General features: G+C 44.4%; 2 protein-coding genes across 3 annotated transcripts in view; both read right to left on the reverse strand.

The window, feature by feature from the left end:
- The window catches only part of LOC136576431 (UDP-glucuronosyltransferase 1-6-like), a 66,140-nt gene that overhangs the window by 14,369 nt on the left and 25,427 nt on the right, over positions 1–26,344 (reverse strand). The window contains exon 1 of one of the 2 annotated variants that reach the window (XM_066575705.1): positions 12,470–13,336. The exons of the other annotated variant lie outside the window; for it this stretch is intronic. Coding sequence (XP_066431802.1) covers positions 12,470–13,330 — 861 coding nt within the window. The 5' untranslated portion in view covers positions 13,331–13,336. Of the gene's footprint in view, positions 1–12,469; positions 13,337–26,344 lie in introns of those variants that run through there. 2 annotated transcript variants of the gene reach the window in all.
- LOC136577390 (UDP-glucuronosyltransferase 1-6-like) lies at positions 1,732–8,329 on the reverse strand. Its single transcript, XM_066577297.1, has 3 exons — positions 7,454–8,329; positions 2,093–2,194; positions 1,732–1,743 (listed from the first exon to the last, which is right to left on the reverse strand). The coding sequence occupies exons 1-3, from the start codon at positions 8,309–8,311 to the stop codon at positions 1,732–1,734; spliced, it is 972 nt and encodes a 323-aa protein (XP_066433394.1). The 5' UTR covers positions 8,312–8,329.

A 26,344-nucleotide genomic window follows, 5' to 3' on the forward strand; every position in this document is an offset into this window, starting at 1 on the left:
CATGCAGCAACGTCAAAAATAATTTTCCATAAAAGTTTATTGTGTTTTAATTTATTAGGATCCTAAAAGAAAATACAATTTGGGTATCATTGGAATTATACCGACCCACAGCAAAACGTTATTGTGTCATTTATACCGCAACACAGTAAAAGAAATGGCAGCATTAATGTGCTTTTTCTCAATTTATGTACCCCAAAATTGTACCAATAACAATTACAACTTGCCACACGATGTAAAAGCCCTCATATGGCTATGTTGAGCGAAAAATATAAACAGTTATGACCTCATCCGTAAGTAACAAGTAGGCCTCATCATTAAAGAAAAATACAAATTAATATAATCTATGTGGTTTAGTAAATAAGTCCTGTCCCCCCTTCTTTTCCTTCCCCTTGTCCTGGGTTAAGCCTTAAGACAACAGGCTGGTGTAAGAACCTCCTTCCCTTGAGCTATGCCCAAGTGGAATTTTTAAATCCCACCCCATTGGTTAAGCCCCACCCCTCTGTAATTTCACAGCTGAAAATGGAATAGATCATCGGGAGATTAACCCCAGTTTTGCAGCAGGATTTCTACAAGACTGTTCTTTTAGGGTGATGCAGAGAATGTAGATTGACAAACTGTGAGAGCAGCTTTCTTTTTTGTTTACTTCTATAATACATTTTTAGGTTTAGTGGGGGACATTTGCAAATTATTTTACGTCAGAATACTGTCATAGAAAGATAGCCCATTTATGGGCAAGCCTCAGTTGCACAAAAAATGTGTGCCTTTTCTTTCTCCTGCAGTGGCCACATCACTTTTAGAAACAGTGACCTATCTCCCCAAGGTTTGAACTCCAACTGTTCAATCCTTATCTCCCCTGACATTAGTTGTCAGAGGAGAGACAGGAGGACCCCATATACATTAGATGGTTGGTCAGTCCTGCCAAAATCAGACAGTTTAATAATCTATGTTGCAAATTTATCTCTAATTGTTTGTAGCATCTGATTGGTTATGGGCTTGTATATAGATGTGTATTCTATCATTGAGCTGCATGCTTGACAAAGACCTAACACAGGTCGAAACGTAGCAGCGGTTGTTATGGAGGATTAAAAAGAACTTTTTGTACGTTTATCCTGGAGTCCTGGAGTGCTGTCTTCGCCATTACATGATCTGGTGTTTCAGCTTAATAATCTATGGCACTTCTCGGACAATTGACTCATATTTATTTAATTCCTGCTTCAACTGCTGAACAAGACTGGGGGCATCAACCTGACTGACGCTCCCTTACCCATATAACAAAAACTTACCCAGAGACTTCTTGTGTGTAAATGTGGGGTAGGCCACAGCTTTTATTAAAAGATTTAACCTCTACTAACTCTTAACTATTTTAACTCCATAACCCTTCCCATGCTACAACCCGCTTAACCTTAACCGATTCTAACTTTAACTGTTCCACTGGACATTTGTAAGCCCGCTTTCCTTGGGCTTGTAAACCTTCCTCGTAGCCAGCATGGAAAGTTCAGGCCAACCACAGCTGTGACAACTTCCAAACGTATAATGTCCTATAAAGTCTCTCCTCACCCATTTCACGGGCGGGTGGGTGGGCGTCTTGCCCGGCTCCGTCCTCTCTCTTCCACGCTTCTTCTCTTTCTGCTCTTCTTCCTGTCTTCTTCCTTCTTCTTCCATCCCTAACTCCTCCCCCATCTAGCTCGCTATTAACATTTTTAGCTCCGCCCCCAGTCCCATGCAGCTGCGTTATGCACTGTGCTGCATAAGAGGAATACAAGAAAGATTTGTGAATTTCCAATATGGCTGCCTCCAGGCAGGTTAATGAACAAAAACAACAAAACGGCTACAGCATTTAAAAAATGCCATTATTTCTTTACTTAAATCTAAGTATTTGAATAAATGCTATGGGCCTTGGCAAAGTTTGCAATGAGGGCTGACTTCAATGGGAAATGTAGATTGCACAGGATGCATTTTTCCTAATTATGCAAGACAAACTATACAATTTTTGTACTTGTTGTTAGGGTTATAAGAGACAACTAGATTGTATGTCACCAGGGGGTATCATATGTAGTTCAGATTATATTATCATCACCTGGGGGACAGTTACCTGATCAGCGATCTGATGACCCACATAAACTGCCAACTCATTGTGAGGTTGAGTAAAAGGGCTAAATCTGTGACCTCTTTCATGGTCATGAACTACATGGACCTTAAGATAAAAGTTTATCTCATATCATACTGACCAGGACTGCTCTAGCGGAGAGTGCACTAGGGAGAAGGTCACTTGTAAATCACATACGGTTCCATTTTGTAAGAAAATAGTTATGGAATGATTCAATTAGTTATATATTTAAGGTGACAACAGATTTTCCCAGGGTCAAAGCAGGGCAGAGGGGTGTGGTCAGAGGGCGGGGCTTATCACATGTGTGATTTTACCTCCGTCAATATAAAATGTATAGGACGGGTTCCAAAAAAACAGGAAGTAAATTCCGCAGCATTTCTGCATTACAAAAGCAGTCAAAATAAGTACAACTGCATCCGCAGCCGATTTTATAATATGCAGTGCTCCCTCTCACCTCCTCCAAAGGCTTCCCGCTGTAAGCGCTCCCTAGCTTACGGTTTCCAGCGGCCTGTAGTGGCCTCACCTGATCAGCATCACCTGACCAGGCCACTGGGAACTGGAAGCCGGAGAGCACTTACAGCAGGAAGCCTTTGGAGGAGGTGAGGGGGAGTGCCTCATAATATAAAGTCAGCTCTGTATACGCAGCTGATTTAGGCTGGGTTCACACAGGGCAGATTTGCTGCGATTTTGCCGCGGATTGCCGTTGCATATGAGCACTGCGGCAAAACCGCTGCGTTTGCAGTGCAATGCAGCACAAATGAGATTTGCCAAAAAGCTGTTCTCACAGGACAGATTTTTTCCGCACAGCCGCAGTGCGGAAATGCAACTGCGTCGCGGTTTTAAAAGATGCAGCATGTTCAGTCTTTGGTCTTTTCCGCAGTGCTTTTTTGTCCATAGACCTCTATGGATGCAGCCAAAACCGCACCAAATACGCGACAAAAAGTAAAGCGCTGCGGAAAAAAATGCGTGCACGAAAATCCGCAGCAAAATCCGCAAGCCCAAATTACCTTTGAAGCGGTTTTGCCGCAGAAGCAGTTCTTCTGTGGCAAAACCACAACGGAAAAACCGCGGCAAAACCGCAGCAAATCTGCCCTGTGTGAACCCAGCCTTACAGTCAAAATCTGCCCCCGATTTTGATAGTTTTTTTTAGGTGCAGAATTTGCTGTGGAAATTTCTGCTTCAGACATTCTGCAGCATTTCTGCCATGTGTAAACATATCCTAAGTCAGCTTAATGTATGCTGCCACATGCAGAGTGTCCTCAATAGTAATAGTGTCCCCCATATCATCTCCAGTAGTAATAGTTTCCCCCACAGTGGCCTCAGTAGTAATGGTGACCCCTATATCGGCCCTAGTAGCAATAGTGACCCCCGCAGTGGCCTCAGTAGTAATAGTGTACCCTATATCGGCTCCAGTAATTATAGTGACCACAACAGTAGCTCCAGTAGTAATAGTGACCTCCGCAGTAGTCCCAGTAGTAATAGTGACCCCCACAGTGGCCTCAGAATTAATAGTGTCCCCTATATCAGCCCCAGCAATAATAGTTATGCCCACAGTATCCTCAGTAGTATTCGAGCTCTGCTATATCAGCCCCAGCAACAATAGTGACCCTCACATTAGCCCAAGTAGAATTAGTACCCCCCTATACCAGCCCAAGCTATAACAGTGACTCCCACAGTAGCCCCAGGAATAATAGTGACCCCCCACAGTAGCCCCAGTAGAATTAGCGCCCCCCTTTACCAGCCTAAGCTGTAATAGTGACCCTCCACAGTAGCCCCAGTAGTAACAGTGTCCCCTTAGACCTGTATACTTACCTCTTCCTGGTCTACACAGCACTGCTGCTCCTCACAGTACTGCCGGCGGAAGTGTGTTGCACTCGCAGCAGCACCTCCTCCCCTGTCCTCTCCTCTCTTGCGGAACCAAAGAGGAGAGGTACAGGGAGGAGGGGATGAAGATCCCGGATACATACACTGCCGTCAGTGTGTGCATCTGGCCCGCAGCACTGCTGAGCGATTACCGGCCCGGGGAGCTGCGGCACCCCGGCTGGTAATCATTATAATGGTGACTAGTCGTCCCGAAAGCGGGACAAATGGCTGTCCCACTGGGGTCCTGGCAGAAAGCGGGACACGGGGTCCCAAAGCGGAACGTCTGGTCACCTTAATATATTAAATATCTATGAGCTTACAGTTTTTACAAGGGATGTAACATAGCTGTCCCTGGCTCTTCAATATTAAGTAAGAATATATACCCCATCTCCATAGCCCAACACAACTACGGTATTTATATTTGCTATTTAGAATTTTAACAAAACTGAGTGAAAACTGCTCTAATGGCGGTAGACTAGTTGTATAATTTCCTACAAATGGATAAAACTAAGAGCTAAATAGAAAATTTTAAGGGGTTTCCCAACATTAAAAAAAAGTCACAAGCAGCACATAATGGTGTAAAATAAAAAGCCATATTCCCCTTTTCAATGGTCTCTCTATCCAGTGGTGCCACTCCCATCCCAAAGTGACTGCAGCAGTCATGTACAGTTCATTGCTTACGTGGCCACTTAGCCAATCATTGGTCTCGGTGAGCATCTCTGCATGAATGGCATGCGAGCGCTGAGGCCAGTGATGCACTGAGCAGTCATGTGAGTGATGAATGGCACATTACTGCTGTAATCACTTCCAACACCTATCCAAAGTGGTGACATTGGACAGAGGAGGCCATTGGAAAGGTGAGTATAGATTTATTTTCTATTTTACATCTGCCTTCTGTGATTTTTTTTGTAGTCGGAAGACCCCTTTATCTACTTCACAGAAGAGGACATCTTATGTACTAAACTTCACTTTTTGAGAGACATACTCATCAAAGTACCTCCAAAGCAAAGCTTCATTTTCAAGGTGTTCATTAAAGGGGTTATTCCACTATTAGCGGTTTTTCTGCAGGAAGCAGACAGCTCTCTACATTGTGTAGTGGCCTGGATTGGTACTGCAGGCTGAGTCCTACTCACTTCAATAGGACTTAGCCTGCAGTACTAATCCAAGCCACTGAGCAATGTACGGAGCTGTCTGCTTCCTGCAGTAAAAGTGCTAGAAGTGGGACAGCCCTGTTAATAAAATATTAGGTAACCTTTTAAAAAATACTTTGTATGGGCTATTATATAATTCTGCACATTAGATTTTAACTCCTTAATAGCAAAATTTGAATTGATATTTAACAGTCTGTTTTAATCAGTTACATTATATTTCAGTGCACAGCCTATAGCAATGTTTCCCAACCTTTTCAGCCTGGGGCACCCCTAGGTAAAAAAACATTTGCCGTGGGGAACCCTTAGCAAAAAGTGGGTGAGTCCATGGTTGTGGTTAGGACGTGGCTTATCACAACGTGTGATTTTACTTCCAATATACTGGTGGCCTCTTGTGGGTGCAGCGCCGCTGGCCACTTCCGCAACACCTGACCAGCGGTGTTGTGCTCACGAAAGGCTGCTGGGTGCTTGGTGAAGGAGGCTGAGAGAGTGCAAAGACTTTGGAGCTGAGAGGGAGCATGGCATCTTCTGAAATCTGCTGCGGAAGCACAGCTGATTTTGAGTTAAGATCCACACCAATGGACCAATGGTCCGGTATAGAAATGCTGTGGATTTTGCCACAAAGTTATGCGCTGTTGAAAATGCGCAGCATTTCTGCTCAGTGTAAACATACCCTAAGGCTGGGTCCACATGGAGAAGATCAGCAGCAGAAAGTCTGCCTCAAAACCGTACCATTTGGGGCAGGTTTTATCTTGTATTTTTGTGCAAAATTTACCCCCTCATAGAGAAGAGGTGAATTCCGTAGCGGAAAGGCAATAAAATTGACATGTTGCAGAGTTAAATTCCATACTGCATGTCACTTTTTGCACTGGTTTTGTGCAGATTTTTTTCGCACCTTGTGGATGAGATTTTCAAAATCTCATCTGCTTTGCTGCTGTTGTAAACACAGCTGAATTTCTGTGCAAAGGATATAATGCAAATCTGCCTTAATAGGAAACCAGCCTAAAAAGGGGAAGTCCAGGCACCGCCCATCGGGATCAGAGCTGCAGCGCTGCTCCAGCCACTGTGTAGTGGCTGGCTCTAGTAATTACAGGTGCAGCTCTCACTAAAAACAATAGGAGCTGTGATTGTATTTGCAGGCTGGGGTCCAATTGATTTAAATGAGAGCTGTGCCTGCAATTATGAGCGCTGGCCACTACACAGGGATCGCAGCAGCGCTTCCGCTCCAAGACCGATGCATTTTACTAGGCACTGCCTAGAAAATTCTTTTTATGTTGGCTGAGTGATTCCCAAACTGGGTGCCACAGCACCCCTGATGTGTCCCTGTGAATCACTGGCCTATATTATTGCATGCATAGGCTAAAACAGTTTATGGATTTCTGAAAATTTTAAGAAATATTTTTTTATGATGAATTTCTATATGTAGTTGCTCAATGGCACCCAGATATAGTATATTACCTCCCAAGGAAATTCACTAAGCATACAGATCTCGGACGAATGTTCGTTCATTATCATTTGCCCATAAGAATACAACAGATTCATGTTATGTTTACCCATAATTATGAGTATGCTGTATTAAGAGTTTAGTATCCCCTTGGCTTTTTCCACCCTCTTCACCCATTATTTCCATAAAGTGTTGCTATGTTTCATTTTCCTGTATGTAAGAATTATATAATATAGGGTTACTGAAAAAAAGAAACTTTCAACATTATATAGAACCAAAACCATTACTTGGGTAGACACGCAATATATGTAGCAGCTTAAAGTTGGGATGAAAGTTTTTACGACTGCAGCTTTTCACAACATCTGCGTCATATGAACGATCATGGAGCAAGAACCTTCAGAACACAGGGAAAAATTCTGAGTCACCATCTGTAGCCAGTGGATCGTCTTCGAGAAAAGGCAAATACTAAAAAACGCATAGGTATTTTGGCCATATCACTAATAACTTGGTTTCTATAAAATGTTGAAAGTGTCTATTTCTTATAAAGTAACCCTGCGTTATTATTATCAACCACTTGTAACAGGCTGAACTAGATAGACATTGTTTTTATTCAGCCTAACATAGTATGTTACGGTACTATGATTGCTTTATGAGTAATATAGTAATAAATATGTAATGTCTATCTAAAATGTAAAGGTCCATTTTGCCAAATATACAGAAATTATGTTTTTTCCCTATTTTACTACTACAGAACACTTGCCTAGTTACTGTATATACCCTTTTAAAATAGGCAATGCAAAATCTAAAAACACTCAACAACCTCTCCTGTATAAATAGCACATAGCAAGCTGAACAAGTGGAACGGTGTAACAGAATTAATCTGATTTCTACCTGGTTAAGAAGCTTCTTGTTAGCACAATTAATGCCTCCAATAAAAATCATATTTGGCATAACAGGTCTGGGGAATTCAATGGCAAAGTCATTTCTTAAAAGCATGATGGAAGCACGACTGAAAAGGTCCAAAACTGTGACATCCCTGTGCAGAAATTGGGAAGCTATACGAGTGAATGGCATGTAACATATATCGTATCCAATGGATTCCATCAAGGCCCAAAGTACGTTTATAACTCTCTGGCTGAAGGTCATATGGTCGGTAAAGGTAGTAAAGGCTCTGGGCACATAGGATGGTGGACTAGGAGACAGCGCTGCTTTCATTTCTGTTGAAAATAGAGCTGTGCGCATAAAAAAGACCGAAGGAATAGATAAATGTTCAGCAATAATTTCTCCGCAAGGGAAGACAGGATCACTCAACATTGCATCAAAATGGCTTTTTTCCAAATACTTGATAAGAGTTTCATTCTGGAGTAAGTTCTCACAGGCAGATATAATAAGGTTGGTGCCATTTATCATTTTGTCAACTACAAACGTCATCTTCTGCAGAAACGTCCTCTGTACAAATGCACCATCGGTGAACTCCTTCATTAATGACTCCATTAACTCTTTGCTGAGTGGTCCCTGGAAAGTTTTCACTGTGTAATGGTCTAAGTTCTTCAGATAAAAGTTGACTTCTGGGACAATTATAACAATTTGGTGCCCATTTTCAGATAACTTCTCTACTAAACTGCGCATACTAAGCCAGTGGCTTCCATCCTGTGGGATCACAAGCAGCTTCCCACCTTCCGTAAATCTAAATGTAATGAAAAATATAATACTTCTAATGACAATTCCACAGATTGACTGCGTATTCATGATGATGTCCACCGAACAGCCGGGATTGAAGAAAATAACCTTCACCCTTCGCCTGCCTAGGACAGTTTGAACAGCAAGGCTAAACCACTTCATAGCAATGACTGTGCATTTTATTTAGGACGTACGATATAACCTTTGGTTCTTAATAACGATTTTTTAGATCAAAGAAACAATTTCACAATAATTGGTAAGAACATCAACAACTGGGAATTCTGAGTAGGGTAAACGGAGTTAAAATGACCACAGATATAATAGTACTTGAGCAGTGAAAGATCTTAGCTTGGATGCCTCAGTCATGTTTATGTCTAAGCATGCAGGATAGGGGAACACTACCAAATAAAATATACAAGTAAATACACTAAGGCCTCCTTCCCACGAGCGTGACGGGCTCCGCCGTGTAATATTACGCAGTGAAGCCCGTCACGGCGCCCCCCAGAGCCCCTATACTTACCTGCGGGAGATAGCATGAAAACACTTCCCCGCCCACCGCCGTCGCGTCGTGTGACACGTCCACCGCGTCACGTGACGCGGCCAGCAGTGTCACATGACGCGCGGCCGCGTCAAAAGACGCTGCGGCGGTAGGTGGGGAAGCGGTTTTTCACGCTATCTCCCACTGGTTACAGCGGGAGATAGCGTTAACGGACGGCTTCCATTGACTGCAATGGAAGCCGTCAGCGCGTACAGCCCATCCTCACCCGCAGCAAATAGAGCATGCTGCGGGTGAGGACGGGAGAAATCGCGGTGCGTAATTCCGCGGTGGAATTACGCATCGTGAGCATTGTGCTATTAGGTTCAATAGAACCTAATAGCAGGGGGCCACGCAGCGGATTTTTGCCGCGAATTTACGCGGCGTAAATCCGTTCGTGGGAAGGAGGCCTTAAAGGGTCACTCAAGCAAAAACACATTTTTCCATGCCTGCCCCCACACCTGATTGCCCATTACACTCTGTACAATATGTCTCCTATGTGTAGTGCAGTCACTTCCATGCAGTGCAGCCTCCTATTACTTATCAGACACTAAGTTGATGCTTAGATTTTATGCCTTCTCTTCCTTTATGCCATGCTAAGATGAAGCTTCTGTGCTCCATCACATGACCAGCTAGAGCCAGCACCATCTGCCGCTCTCTCATGTTGCCCACAGAAGTCTACTGAGAGAAGGGGAAGGGATAAAACTACTGAAGGGAAAAAGAAAAAGGGAGACACACACAGACATTCCACTGCAGCTGCTAGTAAGTGTTTTATCTCATCTCAGTGCTGGAATTCTATCTACACTGCTCAGTACTTCTCTATAATGTCTTCTATGATACTGTTTCTTTTCTGTATATGAGATAGGAATAATATAATAATCTTTATATGTATAGCGCCAACTTATTCCGTAGAGTTAGCGATAAGGGAGCAGGATCTCCTACTCTTTATGTGCATCAAAATCCGCAAGTAACCTGTAGATTTTGGTGCATAATTTACCGCTGTGGTGCATCGTGTAGCCTACGTAAAAAGTCTCGTAGATAGAACTTGCAAAGGGTATGCTTTAAATTAGGACTTCTTTCCCAAGTATACATACATGCAGCTTCACTGGCCTATACATATACACTTCAGAATGTAAGCCTTGGAAAAATAAAACTCTTATCAATCTCTGTGTGAAGTCACTCACCTTATTTAATTTCTGCTTCTGAACACAGCCATGTCCTCCAATAAACACCATGTTTGTCATCAGTGGTTTAGGAGGCTCCAGAACAGAATCGTATTTATAGAAAAAGATCTCAGCGCGGCTAAAGAGATCAAGTAACGTAACTTCTTTATGTAAGAATTGTGAGGCCAGTTTTGTGTATTCTTTTTCAATATATTGACAGGCTAAGTATTCTATTGAAGTTTGCAGCAGGCTCTTGATCCGCTGCAAAAGACTACGTTCATGATTAACATTGGCGTAATTCATGTCTGGACACCTAGTGGCCCTCTTGTCCCAACCGCAAGGTAAAGTTGACAAAAAATAAATAGATGGTAGATGAAGTTGTTCTGCAAGGATGGGACCACAGGGGAAGTATGGATCCACAAGGGCAGCATCAAAGACGCTTCTTTGCAAAGAATGGATCAACACTTCATCATCTAGTAGATGCAAACAAGTACGGGATAGGACGGATGCTGTGTAAGTTATTCTTCTGAAGTCTGTACTGATAGCATTCAACTGGGAGCCCACCTGAGACTGATTGAATATATGTTCCATATATATATTTAGTCCAGGCTCCAAAAAAGGCGCAGAATACGTTTTCACGCTGAGCCCTTCAGAGGAATCCATGATGTGATTATTCCTGGGTATGACCAATACTACTTTGTGTCCCTTTTGAAGTATTTTCTCCACCATGCTATGCATGTCCAGCCAGATATCAGAATCCTGGGCAATCACTAGTAAATTTCCACACTCAACCAGAATGGGAAGGCATAGCATTGCATAGATCCAAAGACCCACATTAGAAGAGGAAACCCGTGCCATTTCTGACTATTCTGCAGCTCCACCTAACCTCCTTCTGAGAATCAATGGTAAACGCTTTCCTACAAGTTTAGTTTTCAATAAGTAAAGAAAAAACTATTTCAATGCACACTATGTACTTGAATGACTCAAATATGGGACACTCCCTTGACTAACAACATTTGATCGCATCTGAGATACAGTAAGGCAAATGCTTCATGGTCACCTCTAATAAACTGTATTTCAAAGCACTGCTTCGGTCAAAGTTTAGATCTCTGTATACCGAAACAACCGTTAAAGAGTGTAAAGCAAAAACCTTCAAATACATAATGCTTGTGTTTGAGATACGTAAAACCATAACAATTTAGTAGCAACTTTGCAAACAGTTTTGATTAAAAAACAAAAAAAACATATCCCTCATTTTATGTCTACAGTTTCCTATAACAGAACTGTATATCCACATGGTTATAGGTGACAAATGAAATTTGTGGCTAACCTTGTAAGAACGGTGAACTGCAAGTGACTTACGAAGTTATCCTGTAAGGGTGGATTCACACATAGCAGGTTTTGGAAAGACGTCACCGTAGTTTTTGAACCAATGCTAAAAGTGGATCCAGTAGGAGAAGTCCTTCCTTTATATATACCATTCCTCTTAGATCAAACTTCTGGCATTAGCTTAAAAAAGTGTGAAAAAACGGCCCAAAAGAAACAGCATTATTTTTAAATGCTGTGTATGAAACCGCTCATATATTTGCACCATCAAGCTCTGAATGTTAATGTGAATGATATATGACGTTGTTTAATACGGTGCAAGTTTTCTCCAAGTATTCTGCTGTTTAAGAAAATGTGTCCATCGAGCGACATCGACCTTGCCTACATCTGCTATAGACTGCACCCATCGCGCTTCTGCATCACTTAAAGCGACAGTAACTGCTAAGAGTATTGTGCCTCTATATGAAAATCAAGTTCCTGTGTGCAGAAAAAAAGTGTCTGCAACATTTCAACAGGGCATAGCACCCTTTACAGCCTAATCTTGCAATCATATTTTATATATTAATCTCTTTTATCTGCCCACTTTTCTATTATATGTAGGTTAGCTGCAGGATCAGACTACAAACAGAGATTATTTCTGTTTTGCAACCATGAGAACACATTGGTGTGTGTTGGAGCATTGCTTCTAGGGAGAATGAAACCATACAGCAGCATACAGTGTCAGCATCTATGTAAGAACTATATGTGCCACGTCATAGGGTCCATCATATGGCTCTCTCATGTGCATATGGTCTTATGATAACTATTAGTTAATATGATCACAGCTCATAGTTATCAGGTTTCTACTATATAGTACAGCCCCACCTCTACATCTCTTCTTTGCTGCACCTGGGGCAAGTGCCCCTGCCAACTTCCCTTAACTATACCCCTACTTTGGGAAATTAAATCATGATTGATGTTAGAACCAGCTTTGCTATAGATTCCTCAATGAGTCTCTGCTAAACAGTCTCTCTCTCTGATACTCAAACCATATAGGGTGTTTCCCGATTGTTGGTTCACAGCTGCTTATATACACCAGGCACTAATCATAAAACGAACAAAAATAATAAATTGAAATGAAGACATAACAACCCCCAAGCCAACTACAATTCTGTGCATACATTCAAGATACAGACAAATTACAGCAAAGATTTCAATCCGCACCTGATTTAGAAGCTTCTTTTGAGCGCAATTGATCCCTCCTATGATGACCATGTTGGGCATTAATGGTCTAGGAAAGTCTATGACAAAGTCCATTCTCATGAGCCAAATGGCAGCATGACTGAGAATTTCTTGCAAACTTACATCCCTCTTAAGAAAGTCAGCGGCCAGCTGTTGGTAGGGAGAGTAAAGAACATCGCATATAAAAGTTGATAATATGTCATAGAAGAAGTTCTTCACCCGCTGAGGAAAACTCATATGATCCATCAAGCCGCTCATCATCCTTGGAACATATGATAAAGGTATTGGGCATTTAGAAGCCTTAGCATCTAGATGGCATGGTATGCCACGCAAGAAAAAAACAGAGGGCACAGAAAGATGCTCAGCAAGTATCTGACCACATGGAAGCATAGCATCTGTAAAGATAACATCAAAAGTCATTGCCTCCAAGGACTGTATTAGCTGAGAATTGTTCAACAATCGAGCACAGGTGTCTAGCATTAAGGCTGCTCCTTCTTTCATGTGACTATGGGTTTTTGAAAACTTCTCCAGTAAAGGTCTTTGAATGAAGAGTTCATATGCGAAAGAAGAGATATGATCCTGTAGTTGTTGATGTGTGTAAGATACTGGGTAAGACATTGCTTCACAGTCTGAAGATATCTGAAGACGCTGATTAACATCTGGTATAAGAACTACTGTACGATGTCCTCTCTGCGCCAATATATCCACCACATGGCGCATGCTTAGCCAGTGGCTGCCATCTACGGGCGCCACAAGAATTGTCCCAGCATTAACAAATGCTATATGTCCTGTAATCAATAATGCAGTAGTAGTGAGTAATAAAGAGAGTTGCGTTGGAGCCATGTCCTCTCTCTGAATTTCTGCAGAACAAAGATTTTCTGCAAAGGGCCTTTACACTTTTGTACTTTAATAGGGAACACCCTGCACTACGTCATAAAACTATCAGGTAGAGCACTGAGCTGTGATCCCTGGACTTAGACTTCCACGCTCAATATTTGTACTGGAAGTAAAGGTCACAATTGTTATAAATGTTACTGCACCTATTAGTAGTGGAATCCGTAAGCCATTTTAAACAAAATTTTTTATAGAACCGAAGTTTACATCCTGAGGGCTTAGTCACACTGCCGCATCCGGGCGCCGATGTGCCCGTCTTCCTGCAGGATAAGACGGCCGCACTATAGGTGCAGAGAAAGAACACATGACCAGCTCCATTGACGGTCGTGTGTTCTTTCTTCCGGAGAGTCGTCCGTACCAGCAGTGCGGCCGTCTTCTTCATGCAGGAAGATGGGCGCATCGGCGCCTGGATGCGGCCGTGTGACTAAGCCCTAACTGACAAATATTTAATCCTAATAGTAAAAAGTTTGTAAAGTACAGTACTGTGTAAAAGTTTTAGGGCTCCTTCCCACGGACGGATTTCCGCCGCGTAAAACCTAATAGCTCAATGCTTACGGTGTGGAATTCCACCGCGGAATTCCGCACCGTAAAATCACCCGGACTCACCCGCAGCATCCTCTATTTGCCGCGGGTGTACGCGGGGACGGCTTCCATTGCAGTCAATGGAAGCAGTCCGTTCACGCTATCTTCCGCTGTGGGCGTGTCATATGATGCGGCGGGCGCGTCATATAATGCTGCGGCCCATCACGAGCTCTATTGCACATGCGCGCCGAAGCGTCATGTGGAACCTGGGACGCCGGATCCGCAGGTAAGTATTGGGGTCTTTGGGGGGGCGCCGGCCTTAGGCAGATGTGGAAAAATGTTACAAAATAAGAATGTCTTGTGAAAATAGAAATCGTGTGATTGACTCCAAATTTATTCTGCAGCTGGACAACACCACCAAACATACAGCCAAGCCTCCATCCATGGGAGATCTGTGGGAAGAATTTTGTTTATTTTTTAAAAAACTATGAAAACTTCTGATTTTGGAAGCATTCTAATTTTGCAGCATTTTTCCACACCTGCTAATATGTTTGCACAGTAATGTACCAAAGCATAAAGGAAAACGTGTTCCACAAAATACAAAGCCTCGCACAGCTATGTAAAGTTAAATACTGGAATTCAAAAAACAATTCATGTTCTCAAAATCAACAGTGAGCCCGTCCTTTAGGGTTAAGGTATTTCAGTGCTGTTCATAGTTCAACAAAACACACCGATAACCTGAAAGGTACATTGAGGACGACATAGGGTCACTTATTAGGCAAATATCGATTGGTGTAATGGTTAACTCATTATTCTTGCATGCAGTGTTTGCACAACCTAGAACCTAGATTTTACCTGTTTTTTTAAGTGTTGGGGTCTTGACTAGTATCTCTAGAGCAGCAACACGTACATTTATGAGAAAAATGTCATATTATAAAATTCAGTATTAACCCCTTCCCGCTATATGATGTACATTTACATAATGCAGCGTCAAGGTATGTATGAAGAGAGATGGCAGGACAACCTCTCTTCATACAGTGTGCGCGTCAGCTGTTTATTACAGCTGACACCCGCGGGCAATAGCTGCAATCAGCCATGCGGTTTATCGCTGCTTTTAACCTTTTAAATGCCGCCGTCAATTCTGAGATTGCAGGGAGACGTACAGGTGTCATGGCAGCTGGGGTCCACCTGTGGGGTGACTTGATAGACTGCCTGTAAGATTGCAGTACGAGGACTGCAGGATCAATCAAAGATGTATCTAAGTTGATCATGGGTGAGTCATCTGCTGAGCTGTTGTCGTACGTCAGCTGAGCAGATGTATCACACAGGATCGACTTAGATACATGAGCTCGGCAGACAGTATCACACATGATAGTTGCCCTAGCAAAAAAAGTGACCCCCAATAATTCCCCCAGCAGTAATAGTGACCCCCCCCCCTAAAAATTGTCCCGGCACAGATAGTGACCCTAATAATTGCCCCAGCACAAATATTGATCCCCATAATTGCCCCAGCATTAATAGTGACCCCCAATAGTTGCCACAGCAGTGATAGGGACCCCCAATAACAGCCCCAGCAGTGATAGTGACCCCCAGTAATTGAACCAGCAGTGTTAGTGATGCTCCATTAATTGCCCTAGCAGTGATAGTAACCCCACATAATTGCCCCAACAGTGATAGTGGCTCCCAGTAATTGCCCCAGCAGTGATAGTAACCCCCAGTAATTGTCCCAGCAGTAATAGTGGCCCCCTATAATTACCCCAGCAGTCATAGTGACCCCCAATAACTGCTCCAGCAGTGATAGTGATCCCCAGTAATTGCCCCTGCAGTGTTAGTGATGCTCTATTAATTGCCCCAGCAGTGATAGTGGCCCCTCATAATTGCCCCAGCAGTGATAGTGACCCCCAGTAATTGCCCCAGCAGTAATAGTGACCCCCATAATTGCCCCAGCAGTAATAGTGACCCCCCAATAGTTGCCCCAGCAGTAATAGTGACCCTCAACAGTTGCCCCCAGCAGAATTAGTTACCCCCAATAATTGCCCAGCAGTGATAGTGACCCCCCATAATTGCCCCAGCAGTAAGAGTGACCCCCAATAGTTGCCATAGCAGTGATAGGGACCCCCAGTAACTGCCCCAGCAGTGATAGTGATCCCCAGCAATTGCCCCTGCAGTGTTAGTGACGCTCTACTAATTGCTCTAGCAGTGATAGTGACCCCTCATAATTGCCCCAGCAGTGATAGGGACCCCCAGTAATTTCCCCAGCAGTGATAGTAACCCCCAGTAATTGCCCCAGCAGTGATAGTGGCCCCCAATAGTTGCCCCAGCAGTCATAGTGACGCCCAATAATTGCCCCAGCAGTAATAGTGACCCCCCATAGTTGCCCCAGCAGTAATAATGACCCCCAATAGTTGCCCCCAGCAGAAATACAGTAGTTACCCTCAATAATTGCCCCAGCAGTAATAGTGACCCCCAATAATTGCTCCAGCAGTGATAGTGACCCCCCAAAATTGCCCCAACAGTAATAGTGATCCCTAATAGTTGCTCCATCAGTAATAGTGACACCACCCATTCCCTGACACTGCCCCCAGTAGTAATAGTGACACCCCCACACACACACACACACACACACACTGTGGCCCAACAGGGTGTTAGAACCTTCCCTTAAGTGTTCAGTGATCCTTTTGATCAGATATTGTAATTGTTTACGTATATCAATGTTATAATCACACATATAAAGTTTCATGCAAGTTTGACCTAATGCTAATTCAGAGAACATAAAACCTTCACAGCTTTATCAGTGGACAATTTAAGTATTTATTTATTTCTCCACTCATCCTGTTGTGGTATTCTTTTAGGTGCAAATTAATCACATCCATGTCTGTGCCTTATGATAAATATGTGTGTATATATATTCAAGCCTCTTTGGATCTATTTCATTATGCCTGAGGAAGAAACCTGAGAGGGTGGAAAGCTCGATATTACATCATGTATTTCTTTTAGCCATTAAAAGGTATATCTACAAGATTACTTGGTTTCTCCTGCTGGGAACGATCACATTTTCCTCTACTGGCTACATGGTACCAAACGGTTTTCATTAATCTCAATATTGTAATGCTTAAGTAGACATACCTTGCACAAAACTGCCCTTAGGGTAGTTTTAGACAAATCATTTTTTGGAAAAGAGATGCAAATTTGTGGCAACTTTTTATGTAATCTTTGAGCCAAAGTTAGAAGTGGGTTCAAAAGAAATGGGAAATATAAAGGAAGGACTTATACTTCTTCTTCCTGCTGGACGCACTACTGGAACTGGCTCAAAAAATAGCACCTAAAAACTGAAGAGACATTTTAAAAAATGCTTTGTGTGAAATCACACTAATAAGATAAAAGCGTTATATCTGTTGAACCAGCACAAGCAAAAAATCACTGAAAATGACCTGGTCATTTGGATCCAAAAAATGCAGTATTAGTGGTTAAAATGGTTCTACACAGCACACTATATTATATTATCACTGGACCACACATATTAAAGAATTTAGCTTGCAAACACATTTCTGTTAGTACTGATAACATTACAACATATCATGTGTACATATACTTCTAAATAATTCTTCCAAAACCCATAGTTTACCTATATGAGCCTTACTTTGGTTAGATGTTTTCTTGCTCTACAGTTGATGCCTCCAATGAACACCATGTTGGGCATTATAGGTCTTGGAAATTGAAAGACAAAGTCATATCGGAAGAGCCACACTGAGGTCCTGCTGAAAAGCTCCACAAGGGTGACCTCTTTCTTCAGGAAATCGGATGCCATTTTTAGCCATGGCGTATATGTTACTCCACAATAGAAAGGCTCCAGCTTACTGACTAGAACATTCTTCACTCGTTGGGCAAATGTCATCTTGTCTGAGTACTGAGTATGATCTCTAGGCACATACGAAATAGGATTTGGACATTGTGGACTTGTATAGTCAAGAGCACAAGGCAGTCCTCTTAAAAAACTCACGTTGGGCACATCGAAATGTTCAGCTACTACCATGCCACAGATTGAAATGGGATCAGTTAATACAGCATCGAACTTCTCATCCTTCAGATTCTGAATTAATTCTGTATTCGATAATAAGGCTTCACAAATGTTGACAAATAATTTTGATATTTCCTGCATTGTGTTATACATTGTGATAGTAACACCAGGGAAGCTAGATGGCTTAAAGTGATCACGTCCAAACTTTTCTAAGATTGAAACTAGTTCTTGCTTGCTGTAGGGAATAGAATATGTCTTGATAGTATATAGTTCGCCATCACCGGTACTTAAGGTGTTGTCAGCTGCTACAACAACAACTTTATGTCCGTTTTGTGCCAATCTCTCTACCACAGGACGCATGCTGAGCCAGTGACTACCATCCATAGGAAAAACAAGTAGCTTACCCCCATTGGCTTGTCCAAAAATGCATAACATGATCATCAGGGCTGCAGACATACATGACAATGGAAGAATTATTGCTGCAGAGAATGTTCAGAGAATTAATTCCCTAATGTTTGTGTTATATATACCTTCATGACCTGCTTTAACTAGTGTGCTGTCTTGGAAAGTTGTCAAACAAAGTTAATAGTTAGCTGAAAATCTGATCCCCCCAGAAACATGACTGGAAGGTTCTATAAAGAGGACTCAGGTGACAGCTCTTCTACACATCTCCACAATGCAGCAATACTCTGTGTGGGAAGCACGTGAGCAGGCCCAGGGTCAGGCTCGGTCCCAGCCTCCACCTTGTGTGACCCAAGGTGCCGCGAGTTACATAGCAATGGGAAATCCATGTGTACCCCCACAATTCATTCTGTGTAGGTGTCAGATAGCTCAACACTGCAATGGGGAGTCTTTGAGTTCCTTGGGCTCGCCTATGCTGTCAGTGCACAAATATGGTATTACACAGGAAGAAATCAAAGTGCCGAAACATGGGAGAGTTTCACCCCACCAAGGACCTCAGCCTTGGCCCACATTTCTGCCCAAGTCAGTCAGTGTATTTGTGCCAGATAGGTAAAACACAGCGATGGGAAGTCTTTGTGCACCCACAGCATAGGCAGACACCAGTAACATTTCTGTAGCAAGAGTACAGGCGAACCCCTCAAAACATTCAGTAGAAAAGGTATAGGCAGATCCCAATAATATTTCTGTAGCAAAAGCATAGGCAAACCCCAGTAACATTTATGTAGAAAAAAGTATAGGCACACCCCTATAACATTTCTGTAGCAAGAGTATAGGCGAACCCCTCAAAGCATTCAGTAGAAAAGGTATAGGCAGACCCCAGTAACATTTCAGGAGCAGGAGTATAGGCGAACCCCTCAAAGCATTCAGTAGAAAAGGTATAGGCAGACCCCAGTAACATTTCTGGAGCAGGAGTATAGGCGAACCCCTCAAAGCATTCAGTAGAAAAGGTATAGGCAGACCCCAGTAACATTTCTGTAGCAAGAGTATAGGTGAACCCCAGTAACATTTCTGTAGCAAAAGTATAGGCAGACCCCAGTAACATTTCTGTAGCAAGAGTATAGTCAAACACCCTACTAAGATTTCCGTAGCAAGAGTATAGGCGGACCCCTCAAACCATTCAGTAGAAAAGGTATAGGCAGACCCCAGTAACATTTCTGTAGCAAGAGTATAAGCGGACCCCAGCAACATTTCTGTAGGAAACGTATAGGCAGACCCCAGTAACATTTCTGTAGCAGAAGTTTAGGCAGACCCCAGTATCATTTCTGTAGCAAAAGTATAAGCAGACCCCTGTAACATTTCTGTAGCAAGAGTATAGGCGGACCCCAGTAACATTTCTGTAGCAAAAGTATAGGCGAACCCCTCAAACCATTCAGTAGAAAAGGTATAGGCAGACCCCAGTAACATTTCTGTAGCAAAAGTATAGGCAGACCCTAGTAACATGTCTGTATCAAGAGTATAGGCAGACCCCTCAAACCATTCAGTAAAAACTGCATAGGCGGACCCCACTAACATTTCTGTAGCAAAAGTATAGGCAGACCCCTATAACATTTCTGTAGCAAGAGTATAGGCGGACGCCAGCAACATTTCCGTAGCAAGAGTATGGGCGAACTCCTCAAACCATTCAGTAGAAAAGGTATAGGCAGACCCCAGTAACATTTCTGTAGCAAAAGTACAGGCGAACCCTCTCAAACCATTCAGTAGAAACTCCATAGGCAGACCCCTGTAACATTTCTGTAGCAAAGTATAGGCAGACCCCAGTAACATTTCTGTAACAAGACTATAGGTGGACCCAAGTAACATTTCTGTAGCAAAAGTTTAGGCAGACCCTAGTAACATTTCTGTAGCAAGAGTATAGGCGGAGCCCAGTAACATTTCTGTAGCAAAAGTACAGGCAGACCCCAGTAATATTTCTGTAGCAAGAGTATAGGCGGACCCCAGTAACATTTCTGTAGCAAAACTATAGGCAGATCCCTGTAACATTTCTGTAGCAAAAGTATAGGCAGACCCCTGTAACATTTCTGTAGCAAGAGTATAGTCGGACCCCAGTAACATTTCCGTAGCAAGAGTATAGGCGAATCCCTTGACCCATTCAGTAGAAAAGGTATAGGCAGACCCCAGTAATATTTCTATAGCAAGAGTATAGGCGGACCCCAGTAACATTTCTGTAGCAAGACTATAGGCAAACCCCAGTAACATTTCTGTAGCAGAAGTAAAGGCAGACCCCTGTAACATTTCTGTAGCAAAGGTATAGGCGAACGCCAGTAACATTTCTGTAGCAAGAGTATAGGCAGACCCCAGTAACATTTCTGTAGCAAAGGTATAAGCAGACCCCTGTATCATTTCTGTAGCAAGAGTATAGGCGGACCCCTCAAACCATTCAGTAGAAAAGGTATAGGCAGACCCAGTAACATTTCTGTAGCAAGAGTATAGGTGGACCCCAGTAACATTTCTGTAGCAAGAGTATAGGTGGACCCCAGTAACATTTCTGTAGCAAAAGTATAGGTGAACCCCTCAAACCATTCAGTAGAAACTGCATAGGCGGAGCCCAGTAACATTTCTGTAGCAAAAGTATAGGCAGACCCCTGTAGCATTTCTGTAGCAAGAGTATAAGCGGACCCCAGTAACATTTCCGTAGCAAGAGTATAGGCGAACCCCTCAAACCATTCAGCCGAAAAGGTATAGGCAGACCCCAGTAACATTTCTGTAGCAAGAGTATAGGCAGACCCCAGTAACATTTCTGTAGCAAAACTACAGGTGAACCCTCTTAAACCATTCAGTACTAACTCCATAGGCAGACCCCAGTAACATTTCTGTAGCAAAAGTATAGGCAGACCCCAGTAACATTTCTGGAGGAAGACTATAGGCGGACCCTAGTAACATTTTTGTAGCAAGAGTATAGGTGGACTCCAGTAACATTTCTGTAGCAAGAGTATAGGCGGACCCCAGTAAAATTTCTGTAGCAAACGTATAGGTTAACCCCTCAAACCATTCAGTAGAAACTGCATAGGCGGACCCCAGTAACATCTCTTTAGCAAAAGTATAGGTGAACCCCTCAAACCATTCAGTAGAAACTGCATAGGCGGACCCCAGTAACATTTCTGTAGCAAAAGTATAGGCAGACCCCTGTAACATTTCTGTAGCAAAAGTTTAGGCAGACTCCAATAACATTTCTGTAGCAAGAGTATAGGCGGACCCCAGTAACATTTCTGTAGCAAAAGTATAGGTGAACCCCTCAAACCATTCAGTAGAAACTGCATAGGCGGACTCCAGTAGCATATCTGCAGCAAAAATTTAGGCAGACCCCTGTAACATTTCTGTACCAAGAGTATAGGCGAACCGCTTGAAAAAATTTGGTTTCTGTAGCAAGAGTGTAGGCGATGGCCGGAAAAATTAGTTAGATAACAGTATAGGCGAGGGCCAGAAAAATTCGTGTACCAAGAGTACAAGTGCACCCCTGAAAAGCTGCTCAAACGCGAGGGCAAGTGAAACCCATAAGCATTTTTTAAAGATACAACTTGGTGTTGCTTAATTTGTAACCATGCCTGGAGGCAGCCCTGTGAAAAAATTGGTGTGTTTTAAAGTATCAATAGTTTTGAAACGTTGAAAAATTGTAAAAACCTTTTAAACAGAGCTTTTTGAGCTGCAGAAAGATTGGCAGTTCAGCGTGATGACATGCTGTTTTAGGAGTAGCAGTAGTAGGAGGAGGGGTAATATTATGCGAGAGTGATTGACAAAGCTAATTCCCCCTTTTTTGTGGTGATAGAGGGTGCATTTTTCTCCTGGTGCAGCAAAAAAAATCATTAGGTTCCACTGCTTTCCGCCGGTGGAGAAGAGAAATCTGGGGAAATCCACGTTTGTTCATGTTTATGAGTGTAAGCTTGTCGGCACTGGCAGTTGACTGGCGGGTACACTTATCCGTGATGATTCCCCCAGCTGCACTAAACACCCTCTCTGATAAGACGCTAGCGGCAGGGCAGGCCAGCAACTCCAAGGCGTACAGCGCAAGTTTGTGCCACGTGTCCAGCTTTGACACTTAATAGTTGTATGGAGCAGAGGTATCACGGAGAACAGTGGTACGATCGGCTACGTACTCCCTCACCATCTTTTTATAGTGCTCCCTCCGACTCAGCCTTGAGTGGGGAGTGGTGACACAGTCTTGCTGGGGAGCCATAAAGCTGGCAAAGGCCTTGGAGAGTGTTCCCCTGCCTGCGCTGGACATGCTGCCTGATCCCCACTCCTTCCCAGCTACTTGGCCCTTGGAACTGCGTCTTCTGCCACTAGCGCTGTAAGATGGGAACTTTAGCATCACTTTTTCCACCAGGGGCCTGTGGTATTGCATCACTCTCGTACCCCTTTCCTCTTCGGGAATGAGAGTGGAAAGGTTCTCCTTATACCGTGGGCCGAGAAGGGTATACACCCAGTAATCTGCGTTGGCCAGAATGCATCTAACGCGGGGGGCATGGGAAAGGCAGCCTAACATGAAGTCAGCCATGTGTGCCAGGGTCCCAGTACACAACACATCGCTATCCGCACTAGGAAGATGACTTTCAGGATCCTCCTCCTCCTCCTCCTCCTCCTCCTCTTCAGCCCATACACACTGAACAGATGAGAGGCAAGCAGCATGGCTACCCTCTGCAGTGTGGCCAATTGTCTCTTCCCCCTCCTCCCCCCACTTCTCCTCCTCCTCCTCCTCCAAAACACGCTGAGATATAGACATGAGGGTAGTCTGGCTATCAACGACATACTGTCATCCCCCATCTCCTGTTTAAACCGCAAAGCGTTGGCCTTTATGCTTAGCAGCGAACTTCTCAGCAGGCAAAGCAGTGGGATGGTAATGCTAATGATTGCCGCATCGCCACTCACCATTTGGGTAGACTCCTCAAAGTTTCCGAGGACCTGGCAGATATCTGCCATCTATGCCCACTCCTCAGTAAAGAATTGCGGAGGCTGACTACAACTACGCCGCTCATGTTGCAGATGGTATTCCACTATTGCTCTACGCTGCTCGTGTGCAGCGTAGAATTCCAGCGTGTGGGCACGTCGCACAGCAGTCGGTGCTCTGGCAGTTGAAACCGATGTTGCAGGGTCCTTAGGGTGGCAGTGTCCTTGGTGGACTTGCGGAAATGTGTGCAGACGCGGCGCACCTTGTCGAGCAGGTCAGACAAGTGGGGGTAGTTTTTCAGAAACCGCTGAACCACCAGATTGAAGACGTGTGTGAGGCTGCCGAGCTGCATAGTCGCCACCAGGTTACGGCCATTGTCACACACAACCATGCCCGGTTGGAGGCTCAGCGGCGAAAGCCAGAGGTCGGTTTGCTCTGTCAGACCCTGCAACAGCTCGGGGGCCATGTGCCTCTTGTCACCTAAGCTGATGACTTTCAGCACGGTTTGCTGATGCTTGCCCACCAGTGTGCTGCCGCGCGCTAGTGACTGCTGGCGACGTACTCACACTTCTTAATTGAGAGGTAGAGGTGGGGGAGGAGGAGGAGGGGGAGGGTTTGGAGAGGTGGCATAAAATGCCGCAGATACCAGCACCAAGGTAGGACCCGCTATTTTGGGTGTGGGTAGGACATGAGCGGTCCCAGGCTCTGACTCGGTCCCAGCCTCCACCAAGTTCACCCAATGTGCCGTCAGGGAGATATAGTGGCCCTGCCCGCCAGTACTTGTCAACGTGTCCGTGGTTAAGTGGACCTTCCCAGTAACCACGTTGGTGAGCGCATGATTTATGTTGCGGTAGATGTGCTCGTGTAGGGCTGGGACGGCACACTGGGAAAAATAGTGGTGACTGGGGACCAAGTAGCGCCGCCATCATGTTTTTGAAAGCCTCCGTTTCCACAAGCCTATACAGCAGCATCTCCAAGCTGATTAATTTGGCAATGCACACGTTTAAAGCTTGTGCATTCGGGTGGGTCTCGGCGTATTTGCGCTTTCGCTCCAACGCTTGTGTTAGCGACAGCTGAATGCTGCTCTGAGAGACATTGCTGGATGGAGTGGAGGACGGTGGAGGTGAGGCTAAGGGTGCAGGCCGGGAGGCGCTCGTGCCTGTGTCCTGAAAGGGGGATTGGATCTGTGTGGCAGGATGGGGCACAGGGGAAGAGGCAGTGGTGTGACCCGGAGGCGGTAAATGGCCTTCGTCCCACCTTGTGGAGTGCTTGGCCATCATATGCCTGCGCATGCTGGTGGTAGTGACGCTGGTAGTGGTGGCTCCCTGGCTGATCTTGGTGCAATATAGGTTGCACACCACTGTTCGTCGGTCGTCCGTGCTCTCACTAAAAAACATCCACACCTTTGAACACCTAGCCCTCTGCACGGAGGCTTACCGCAAGGGGGTGCTTTGGGGAACAGTTGGGGGATTCTTCGCTCTGGCCCTGCCTCTCCCCCTGGCCACCCCACTGCCTCTTCCAACCTGTCCTGCTGCTGCACTTGCCTCCCCCTCTGAAGCCCTGCCCTTAGTAGGCTTAGCAAACCAGGTGAGGTCAGTCACCTCATCGTCCAGCTGCTCTTCCTTCGAATCCTCTGTGCGCGCCTCCCTTGGACTTACTACCTTTACTACTACTTCACTGGCAGACAATTGTGTCTCATCATCCTCATCCACAAAAAGCTCTTGAGACAGTTGCCGGAATTCCCTAGCCTCATCACTCCGGGAACTTTCCAAAGGTTGGGCATTGGTCACGACAAACTCCTCAGGTGAGAGAGGAACCGTTTTTTCCCACTCATGGCAGGGTCCCGAGAACAGTTCCTGGGAGTCTGCCTGCTCAGAATATGTCATTTTCATGGAGTAAGGAGGCTGGAAGGAAGCAGGAGGAGCAGCCAGAGGATTCAGAGTTGCAGTCCCTAGGCCGGGAGTAGTGGACTGCGTAAAAGACTGGGTGGTCGATACATTGCCGGAGGTGTTTTCTACCATCCACGACAGGACCTGCTCACACTGCTCTGTTTGTAATAAAGGTCTACCACGCGGACCCGTAAATTGTGATATGAAGCTGAGGAACCCAGAAACTGGCCTCTCTCCTAATCCCGCAGCAGCCGGCTGTGATTCACCACGCCCAGGAACTCGGCCTGTGCCCACACCCTCACTTGGACGTCCCCGTCCTCGACCCTTACCCCTACTCCTCATCATGACGGATAAGGAATAGAGCAGGGCCCAAATAAATTACTCCACTGTACAGCACTGACAACTGTGGCTTAATTCACCGCACACAGAGACTTGTAGATAGCAGAGGCTCTATGCTGTGACTTGAAAAAACTAACCCGCTGTCTTGGGCTGATACCTAGGGGTAATTTACTGCTCGCAGAGTCTTGTAGATTATAGAGGCTGTGTGGAGTGGGAGAAGACTATAAAGCCAGTGGATAGTGCTGGTAACTGTGGCTATCTCAACCCCACCAAGGAAAGGGTATTGTGGGACGCTCTGCACAGCAGCAGAGCTGAAATACTTTGCAGTGGCCCAGGAAATATTACAGTACTGTTTAGCGGTGAGACCTCTGTGTAATGCACTGCAGACAAAGAATGGTATATCTGAAGTAGTTTGCAGTAGGCTAGGAAATGTTAGAGTGCAGTTTCACGGTGAGAGCTGGTTGTACGGCACTGCAGGCTGAGAAAGCTATTACTGAAAGGCTGGGAACAGGCCTAGATGCGTAATACAAAAGTTAATGCACTACTGCTCCCAGCCAGCCACAACTATAATGCACACGGTCAGATGTAGCCCTAAGAAGGACTGTTGGGGTTCTTGAAGACAGGATCCTACTTCTCTATATAAGCTGCTCTTTCCCTCAACTCTGCCTATGGCACTGCAGACACAGAACAGTATAGCTGGAATGGCCTCCACAGCCCGAAATGCTTAAAGAAAAAATTGGTGCACTACTACTCCCAGCCAACCACAACAGTAATGCACACTATGAAGAGTAGCCCTAAGAAGGACCGTTGGGGTTCTTGAAGACAGGATCCTACTCTAACACTTTCCCTAT

This window comes from Eleutherodactylus coqui, chromosome 8 (assembly GCF_035609145.1).
Source record: "Eleutherodactylus coqui strain aEleCoq1 chromosome 8, aEleCoq1.hap1, whole genome shotgun sequence".
NCBI lineage: Eukaryota > Metazoa > Chordata > Amphibia > Anura > Eleutherodactylidae > Eleutherodactylus > Eleutherodactylus coqui.

Excerpts from the sequence above, each read along its gene's own strand:
- LOC136577390 (XM_066577297.1), bottom strand. The coding sequence starts at position 8,311 with ATGAATACGCAGTCAATCTGTGGAATTGTCATTAGAAGTATTATATTT. Across the intron at positions 2,195-7,453 it reads ACAAGAAGCTTCTTAACCAG|GTCCATGTAGTTCATGACCA; the intron begins GTAGAAATCAGA and ends TTTTATCTTAAG.